Here is a 10,211-nt window from a genome sequence, read left to right on the forward strand (position 1 = left end):
TTTCTCACAATGCAACTTAAATTCAATATGATTTTTAATCTATATCACAGCGTAATAAGTAGGGTTGGTGAGAACATTTATGAAGATGACTGTGGGCTTGCACCTTTACATTACATTACATTACATTACATTACAGTCATTTAGCAGACGCTTTTATCCAAAGAGACTTACAATAAGTGTGTTCAACATAGGTATTCAAGAGAACTACTAGTCACCAGAAGTCATAAGTGCATCTCCTTTCTTAAACAAGCATCTTAAAGCATAAACCAGAGCAAAAGTATAGTACCTTTACTTATGTTTCCCCACTTATGATGAAATCATAAAAAGCATAATAACTCATTGACATGTATGCATAATAGTTAAACATTTTTTAATGTGTGACTTTTATGCAAAAATAATTTAAACTCTGATGTAGCTTTAAAACGGAAGGATCACAAAATTACAGAGAAATAACAATATTTGGTATATATTAACGTATTTTGACTTTGGGTTCAAGCCCAAACATGTAATGTCAAACTGTGGTGCAAGAACTTTTATTTCACAAATGATAGTTTTGCTTTGCTTTATATAAATACGAAAAAATATGATAAGAACAGAGAGAGCAGCAGTGAGGGACACACTGTACCTGCTATTACTGGACCTGTAAGTAACATGATGTCTCCATGTCTTTGCTATAAACTGTGACAGAGATGCTGTTACATCTTGGAGGACATGGAGGTGGAAAAAGGAGAAGGATACTGATCCAGAGAGACAGATAGAGGACAAAAAACGTGACGAGGCAGCCTAAGAGCTGTTATGCAACCGCTGACCTACTAACACATATCTCTAGAAAGGGAGCCGGAGAAACTGGAGCAAAGTGTCCGGCAGCAAGAGACGCAAACACTGACTCCACCACAACCGACCGAGCACCGACGGGAGAGGAGCAGAGCAACTTTTGGTGGTTTTTCTTTCTGGTGGGAGGTTTTCTTCTTAAGGCAAAAGGAAAAGGAGGAAACGGGAGTGAGACAGCTTTGTGTCGGGGAAGCCTTAATCTTTTTTTTTCTTCCTTCACTGCTCCAGGACATGGAAAGGTATGTTATGACTTCTGTCTTTGTCTGTGTGTGTCTGTCTTTGTTATGCATTGTGGTTTATACATACACATATAATATACATATATATATATATATATAATGATGCTTATGGCCGGTTATTGTCCGTGACTTTGAGACATTCTGCGGCTCTTTTGTCACATTACAGCACAGCTCTGATGCGATTTTGACGATTGTTCTTTAACATTTAAGACATGAGGTCCATGAAACGTGGCTGGTCGAGTCCCTGTGTTATGTGCTCAATGTCAAGGCGAGGTTATTCCCCGCATGGTGGTGTTTTCCAGGGAATGGTTCAATGTTAATACAGACACTTAGCCAGTATTAGCTCCTACACGTGGCATGCTGCTGTTTGTATGTGCATGTGGCTCATATGTGGGTCACTGGATCACTTTGTCTGCTTTTATTAACTCTTTTTTCTGGGTGTCTGGTGCAAACATTAGTGTGGATTAGCTCAAGCATGGATACTCATTCACATAAAGGGCACTGCGAATGCGACAGTTCCAATACTCATGTCAGAGAAGAGGTTAGAGGACATTTAAAAAGACTTTGTTCAAAAAAATGTCTAAAATCGTTATGTTTTTTAGGATAGATGGTGTGTGTTCATATGATATAAGTATTATATAGATACTACAGTGGGAAAAACATGTAATGCAACAGTAATATATATATATATTTTATTTTTTTGAAAGGATCAGGTTTTTTTTCATGATAATGTTTCTATAAAAAGAACCTTTCTCCAAATATGCAGAGCATTTGCCTCTGTTACATTACTAACAGATTTGAGATGTTAAGTTCAAAGGAGAAACAAAATGTCTGATTTCCATTCAAAGTGAGTCACTCTTTGATTTTTCTCTTTTTTTGTACTCATGAGGTGCATTAAGTGAAGCACAGAGCTTTGCTTTGAGGGAGTTGGAGGGTATGACATAACCGGCACACAGCAGGGAGAAGCAATAAACAGCAGCTCTCTCTCCCGGGACAGAAAGGCCTGTAATTGATTCCCGTTTACACCCCACTCTTTCTTCCCATCATTCATACCCACATTAACACCAAATACTTATTTCTTAAACACATAGGTATTTTAGAAATGCTTCCACCATTGACGTAACACAGCTGCTCAGGGTCTATGAGCTATTTTTAACTTTCCCCTCCAAGAAATAATAAGGAACATAAAAAAACCCAAAGTAAAGTCTTGAAACAGTTCATAATCTATTTTGTTTGGTACAGAAAACTTGCGTCCCAAGTTCTTAGCAAGGACTCTGCGTGACTTTGTTGTGAAACTAGAATAACAAGTGAACATCCAGGATGTGATGCAATGCATGGAAACCCCTGTCTGGCGAAGGCATGCAGAGTTCTGGTGCGCTGTTAGTCCGCCTGCTGCCAGCTGGTCTGGTTTCAGAGCAGTCTGCATTGCTCCGTCCCAGCCAGCTCTCTGAATATAGGTCAGACCTGAATCTGGGTGATGAGACACATGAGGCACACAGGACAAGCTGTAGACTCACAGAGCTTAGGAACTACAGCTACGTGTCCCCATTTTCTAGTTTACTGTCTATTAGTCAATATGTTTGATTAAAAAAAAAAGATTTAAGTTAAAAATATAGAGATATCATGTTACCAATTGACCAAGTAAGGTTTAAAACACTAAACGGAACGTTATGCAAATGTGTAAATTTAAAAATGAAAGTCATACTTTTTTATTTGGAAACACATAATAGATTTTTGTCTTACTTTTGTCTTACTTTTTCTCAAAAATGTGAATTGATCTGTAAAATCTAGTCCTCTGCCATTAATCATTAGTACACGTAGAGGTGATTTTAGTCACGTAGTACATGGAAGGAAGTGTGTAATGGCATTCAGCAATAGATCTCACTTGCTGACTTGGAAGGTCTGGATTCTTGTCTCCTAGTTTTGTTTCGCAACACAAAGCTTTGTGGCAAAATGGAGGCTCCTAGCTGGGGCCCCTCCACGTGTGTGGTGTTGGATCACTTAAAAGATGGAGGAGGGGAAGAGGATGCCATGAGCTTTACTCACACTTGCCTTAGAGGAGGTCAGAGGTGAAGCATCCCTCATGAGTGGCAAGTGCCTGGAAACTACTTCAGACCTGTGTTTTCCAGAGCCCAAAAACACTGAGAACAAACTGCTTACAGTAACTGCAGTGAATCATTTTACATAAATGGGAATGTACCATGCACATGATGTTTCTCCTTATTTTCCAGCTTAAGTCTGGTCTTTTATTCCGAGCACATCACGCAGAGGACAGTGAAAGGGGAGATTGCAGGGCATTCACACATACGGCCAGTAACCTGTAGCTTGTGTTGCGATGTAATATGCATGGGTTACACAAGCTTTGCTCCGCAACAAGAGAAATTCAGAGCACGTACGTTACGAGCAACAACAGCAGCCCCTCCCCATGCAGTCCTGAGAGAGAGCCTGTTATATGTGAATTTGGCTGCAGCGATGGGTGTGTGCTCTGACGTCAATGCCATCTCTCCATCTCTCACTATTGTTTTTTTTCATCCGCTACTGACGCGTAAGACGTCGTAAGGTTTTCTACAGCGAACAGGGATAAATGTTGCATGAAGATCACTGGGGCTTTCATAATCCGATTTTTAGGCAGATTTGTGTGTTTTTTATTCCTCATGCTGCAGATTTAGTAAAATTCCTCTCGTTTCCATCAGCTCAACTCCCCCCGTCACCCCATCCGTCATCTGCCTCCTCCCTCCCTCACCTCTTTCTGTCACTCTATTTATAGAGTGCTCTCTAATACTCTCCTTCCCTCTCCTGGCCTCCCTCCCTTGCAGTCCTATTGACCTATTTTATGGCACACCGTCAAAGACCGGAGTGTTTACTGCTTAGCGTCGTTTCTAGGTCAGTGGGACAGTGCAGACGTATGCATGCTTCCTTTCCGCCCGCCTTTGTTTCTTCCCCCCCCCCCCTCCCTCCTCTGCAAGTCTTTATGAAAAATATTCAGGGTTGGGGAGCGAGGGAGGGGCTGACCTTACATCTTCCCACATCTGTTGGTGGTTGTGTCCAAATCCCTTTCTGTTCAGCGTCGCTTTACCCTAGTTCTTTGAGAGAAGGAGACAAACAAAATCCTTGTTTTGGCACTGAAAAGATCAGTTTGACGAAAAGCCTGCAGCATATCTAGGCTTAGCCCCCGAGTTACAACATGACAGACGTTGGTAAATAAATGGTTAACTATTCAGAGCAGTATTCAAGGTCTGAATATGGGTCTTTTTGAATGTCAGATTGTGTAACGGGTTCATTGACTCTGGGGGAAGTAAAGAAATGCTGTAACCACTCTGGAGAAAGATGCACATTAGATTAAATAGTTATGGCATTGACTCGGAGATGAGAAGTAAGTGGTTTGTGATTTGGGAAAAATAAACTGCAGCGCAGTGAAAAAAAGTTGATGTGAGTCAGTTTTGTTCAACTGGATTACTTTTGTTCCACTCTCTTTGGGATTTGAGTGGGTTTTTTTGCCCTCTTGCCATCAAATTAAGTAATGGGAAATGTCGGTGGAGTATCTTTGTTCAGGTCCGCTTTCTCTGCTCGCGCCCAGTCTGGTCTCATACACCACTATACAGAGAGAACAAATTACAATTATGGGAGCATAAATAGAAATTAGGAGCTGCAGCTGTAACAAAATCTTATTAGTCAGACACTTTAACTGATGTATATCTATATTAACATTTTTCCCTGTGGTTTTTAAGGTATTGGGTGAAAAGGGTGCAGTAGGTTTTCTGCAGATATCCATTATGTTTACTTAGCATAATGCAAATACTTATTATTCCTGCACCAATATGTTATTTGCATACCTGTGCTGGTTTGATTTAAATTACAAAATTGAAAAGTCTTCATAAAAGTTGCTTGATTATTAAAAAGAAAAACTGTGGTCAGACTGGTAAATTCCTTTAGATAAGTCAGAGTCCATCAAACTGTAATTGTGTGGATTCCAGTTTCCAATACTTGGGTGCTCTGAAGAAATAGTGGAAACGGGAAAGATGACGCTAATAAAAGCAAGCAAGTGATGATGTAAGGTCATATTTGTGCTACATTTAATTCCGGTGTTGCTGGGAATGAAATTTGACACCTGTGGTGTCCTTGTTACCCACAGGCACCATGACCTAGATTATAACATTCCCTCCGTGTGTGTATCATAGAAAGATGTTTTCATGTTTGTAATGGACTCCGTGGCTCAGAGAGGCGTTTTTAATTACTTTATATCCACTGTGCAATGCTGCGCAGTGAGAGAACCAGAAGAATCCGGGCAAAAACAAGTGCAGATCTAGTTATTACATAACGCTGGACTGCCGTCAGCATCCGTCCGCGCTGCATTCAGCATTGTTATTAACGCAAAACATGTTGGGTGGGCAAGGCTTCCTGTTGAGCTGCGGTGTTGACACTACATAAGGATGTTGAGCAGATTGGTATGTTGTGTAATTTCAGACACTGTGTAGGCTACTAGCGAAACTGAGACATTGCCGCTGTGACGGAGGTGTCCTCCTCACCCTTAGACACACATACAGCCCAACACAAATGTGTGTCCACTCCCATAGGACCATTTCAGCCACTCCATGATTTCAATCCAAATACTTTAAATCAGCATTTTTCATTTTATTTTAGAAAACAAAAAGTAAAAGCTGAAATTTTAATTGCACATAATTTGTTTCATCATTTACAATTCTATAATTAGAGTAATATATCATAGATGGAGGGGACATGATGTATCATCATGTCCCCTCTATACCCCGCCTCCCTCAGCCCTGTATCTGTCAGTCTCTGCAGAGCTGGCACCAGGTCAGCCTGCCTCGATCCTGTTATGTGACTATGACAGCAGCGTCTTACACAAGAGCTCTGCAGCAGCAGCAGCAGCAGCACATACAGTATGTTTAATCCCAGCCACAGCCACACAGTGTGCTGCTACTCAGACCCTCCTTTTCTATGTGAAGTCAATGAAATGAGGACAAGAAAGTCAAACATTACATCATTTTGAGGATTATATCATAGATTTTTGGCGCAGATTGAATTGTGTTGAACAGATTGTGTATTGATCTCAAGCCTTAGAGGTTACATTCAAAGGGCCCACATTAAAGCTTTGTACTAACTGTTCATAAGTCTAATTTTACCTGACTGAAATCTACATATATATGTTGCAATGAACTGCATTGTTTTTTACAGCTAATCTAACACTCTCTCCTTCTCTCCCCCTCCCTTTTTCTCCCTCTCTCTGTAACACAGTTAGTGGTCAGCAAATCCTCAGGGAGCCCTTTACTACACGGACTGACCTACATCTTCTGTAAGACACACAGAGAAAAAGCACTGCAGCTTGTTTGGCATCACAGCTCTGCTGACGATTGAGGAAGACGAGGATAAACTCAAAATCACCCCCAACAAGACTACGGAGACGGCTCTGATCTGTTTGCCAGGGCAGCTGGAAGACTCTTTGCCCAAAATACAGACTTGTTTCTTTTTTTAGGTTCCTCGTTCAGAACACTAGTTCAATGTCTGAGGTTTTTGTGGAGTTCCACCTCTTTTTGATCTTCTTGGCTAATATGGACACTTGAACGTTTTGATCTTGAAAAATACGTAACAGAAATCAATGAGGCGATCTCCTTCAAGAAGCACAAATACCTCAACAAGAAGTTTTTGCCGATCCTACAACTTAGGTCAAACTACCTAGTAGCAAAGCAGAAGGCTCCTATAGTTTTACATTTTTTTCCCTTTCCCCCTTTGCCCTTGGCTAGAGTTACACTCTGGCCCCCAGCTGGGAAAAAAATGGAAAGTCTGAGTATACACATCCCATCCACCAGCAACAAAAATGACATGGAGGTCGACAATTTCTCCTCCTACAGTGGCAGCCTCCCATCCCCGACTCCTGAAGGCGGAGCCCGGGTCAGCCGCCAGTCTAAAGGCTCCAAGTCAAGTGCGAGCTGCCGTCGCAAGCGTGAGTTTATTTCCGATGAGAAGAAAGACGCTTCCTATTGGGAAAAACGGAGGAAGAACAATGAGGCAGCCAAGCGCTCAAGGGAAAAGCGTCGCCTGAATGACATGGTGCTGGAGAACCGGGTCATGGCGCTGAATGAAGAGAACGTTCGCATAAAAACGGAGCTCCTCCAGCTCAAGTTGCGCTTTGGCCTCATCAGCACCGCCGCCTACATGGAGAAGAGTCAGCAGATCTCCAACAGTGCTGCCAGTGTAAACAGTAGTTGCGGGAGCAGCAATGGCACCCCAAACAGTAACGCCTACCTCTCAAGCAGCGGCTACTCCAGTGCATCCCAGGTGATGCTGAATTCTGACTCATCAGAAACTGAACAGTCGTGCCGTGGCGAGCGCCACCAGTACTCCCCCCGGGGCTCCGTCTCTGACTTGTCTGACGGCTCCTCCAGGGACAGCCCAGAGCCCATGAGCTTCAACATAAAGACCGAGCCCTCTAGCATGGAGATGGCCAGATTGGAAAGCAACGGGGTCCCCAATGGTATGCAAAGTGGGGCTTACCATGGCAACCACACTGCACTGGTTTCTCCTCACCAGCAGAACGCGCCATCGGCTGAAAGCCCTATGGACTACCAGCAGCACCAACAGCAGCAGCGCCACATGGAGGCCTCCAGTCCCGCTCCTCAGGCCACCTCTGCACAGAGGAGCGTCATCTTGTACCGATCCAGCAGTGGCTGTTACCCCATGGAGACCCAGAGGCCCGAGGACCAGCAGAACAGAGCGCCGCAGCATGGCCAGCACTCCTCGGCCTCCAAGTTCTCGGACTGCTCAGTGACCATCACAGAGGTCGCTGAGAAACTAGAGAGGACAAAGACAATGGACTCGCCTCAGTACGATTACACTGATGGTCATGCTGAGTCCACAGAGGAGCTGCAGCAAAGGTACAATCCCAACGGCCAACAACAGCAGGAGAGCCATCATGGGCACTACGGCTACCAGAGTCAGGAGAGAAGTCTTCAGCATGGAGAAAGCCACCAGAACCCCTTTGCCCCAGATCTGATCCACAACACTGAGGAGGGCAAGTCCTCCTTCCCACAGCACAACGGCTACCTCAACACACTGCACGAAGACCCCCCCGTGCTCACCTACGAGGGAGGCCCGCGAGCCGGCGGCTTCTTCCAGGAGAACTCCTCCACTAAAGACACCTCATCCAGTGATGGGGACCCTCGTAGCTCTGATAAGGAGGGCTCCACAGACGACGAGTCCCCCTCCTCATCCTCCTCAGACATCAGCAGCTACCATCAGCAGGCGCAGGGAGCTGCTGGTTCGCTTGGCGAGTTCCAAGCCGAGGTCAAAGGCACTGCCCTGCCCCACAAGCTCCGCCTCAAGTACAGAGCTCTGTCCAACGGGGCAGCAGGACTGCAGATGGAGGCAACAGTCAACACCTCCATGTCCCCCTCTCCCACTTTGCCTCAGCACCCTTACTTAGCTCTACCCAGCAACCCTCATGGCACCCCGACCAACGGGGAGAGCAAAGAGGTGGAGAATGAGACTGAGTATGCGGAAGAGGTCAATCCTCTGAATGAGAGGGCGGAGGCTAGAAAGGAGGGAGGGAAAAAGGGATCCAGCAGCAGCAGCAGCAGGGGTGGACGCAACAAGAGGCGAGATTAAGGACAAATCGGAGCATTTTTGACAAACAATACAATTATGACTCACATCGCCACCTTACAAGACAGACAGTAAACCTGTGTGAGGTGTAGTTAGGATGTGATTTCACCAAGTTTCACTGTGTCACCTGTTCCTCTTCCCTTCGCTCTCCTCCTACCTCCCACCTATCCCTCTAATGAAAATGATCGATCACTTAACGAGGGAGGGGCCAGAATGAAATTCTCCAGAGCTGGAGAGAAATTTAAACATTATTCAATTATTCATTGTTGTAAACTGCCTTTGGTGGCTGGCCAGCACTTATTGTGGCATTATGGGAACATTCCTTTGACCAAAGAATACACATCCTTCCTGTAGTGTCTCCCTTCTTGGCAAAAAGTTACATTCTTCCTTCCTCTGGACACACCTGTACCGTTTGATCCTCCACCCTCTTACCATCTGCACACACAAGTCCTCTTCACTTCTGAAGCACTTAGATTGTATATTACTGTGACATATACATTTGCATAAAAGGAATATATTTTAAGAAGAAAAATGTGGCAAAAAAAACAAAAAAAGTAAAGCAGTGGGATGCGAAAGTCATAGACTTAAACGTGATTGGTTTGTTATTGTATAGATGTTCTTTGTTTAGAAAAAATGCCTCAAAGATTTTGAACTAAAAGTATGAGCCACAACTTACAAAAAAAAAAAAAAAAAAAAAAAAAAGGTACACTTTTTGCAGATTACTGATCAGATCGGGGGCCTCACTCAGGTGAGTTCTTTGACACTCAAAGCTGTCAAAACAGTCAAGGCCAGTTATTCGCATATCAGTCAAGGCTATGCAGTCACACATTGCTGTTTGCAAAATCTGACAAGCACAAGGCAAGCCTTTGCCTGCCAGCCGTTCAACAAAAAAAATCTTCATTTCCAGACAAATATTGTCTGTCTAATAAATAAAATGGCTCTCCAGTCGCAAACCAGCAAAGCTGCTCTCTTTTCATAAGGTGCCTCTTTATTGTGTTGTCCCTCGTCCCCACTTGGCCAACGTCTTAGCGTTCCCTCTCACCTCTGCACTGAGTTGTTTTAGTCACAGTAGCTGCAGTAGATCATACAGTGTGTACAAGTTTAACTGTTTCACGTCCTGGTGCCTGCCTCCGGCCACTATGTATAAATGTAAAGTTGTCTCTCTATCTCTTGTATACTGCTGTCATTATTTTATTATTATTTTATTAATATTGTTATTTTCTATTATATTCGGTTATTATTTGGGCTATTATTATGTGCATTTTTCTGTCATCCTGTGTGTCATTTTGCTCTATGCTCTTCCTTGTTGTGCTGTGTATTTACCCATGAAGCCCTTTTGCCCCAGTTACCATTTGTACTCTGTGTTACCGTATAACCTTTGTTGTTTGCCGAAAGGCTTTCCAAAAATGAAAGAAAAAAAAAAATTGAATAAGGCTTGTCCAGAAGTGATTATGTATTGCTATACTTCATGTGGATATGCAAAATGGTTAAACAAACACTCATTTTTGAAAAATAAATAAA

At 43.4% G+C, this 10,211-nt stretch overlaps 1 protein-coding gene across 1 annotated transcript; it reads left to right on the forward strand.

The window, feature by feature from the left end:
- Window positions 1–834: 834 nt before the first annotated feature.
- On the forward strand, window positions 835–10,211 carry nfil3-5 (nuclear factor, interleukin 3 regulated, member 5). The gene is made up of 2 exons (XM_054604502.1): window positions 835–1,070; window positions 6,327–10,211. Exon 2 carries the CDS (start codon window positions 6,864–6,866, stop codon window positions 8,691–8,693), a length of 1,830 nt encoding a protein of 609 aa, XP_054460477.1. The 5' UTR covers window positions 835–1,070; window positions 6,327–6,863; the 3' UTR covers window positions 8,694–10,211.

Source organism: Anoplopoma fimbria, chromosome 9, assembly GCF_027596085.1.
Source record: "Anoplopoma fimbria isolate UVic2021 breed Golden Eagle Sablefish chromosome 9, Afim_UVic_2022, whole genome shotgun sequence".
NCBI classification, from domain to species: domain Eukaryota; kingdom Metazoa; phylum Chordata; class Actinopteri; order Perciformes; family Anoplopomatidae; genus Anoplopoma; species Anoplopoma fimbria.

What these genes read in the sequence shown, in the direction of transcription:
- nfil3-5 (XM_054604502.1), top strand. Translation starts at nt 6,864, where the DNA reads ATGGAAAGTCTGAGTATACACATCCCATCCACCAGCAACAAAAATGAC.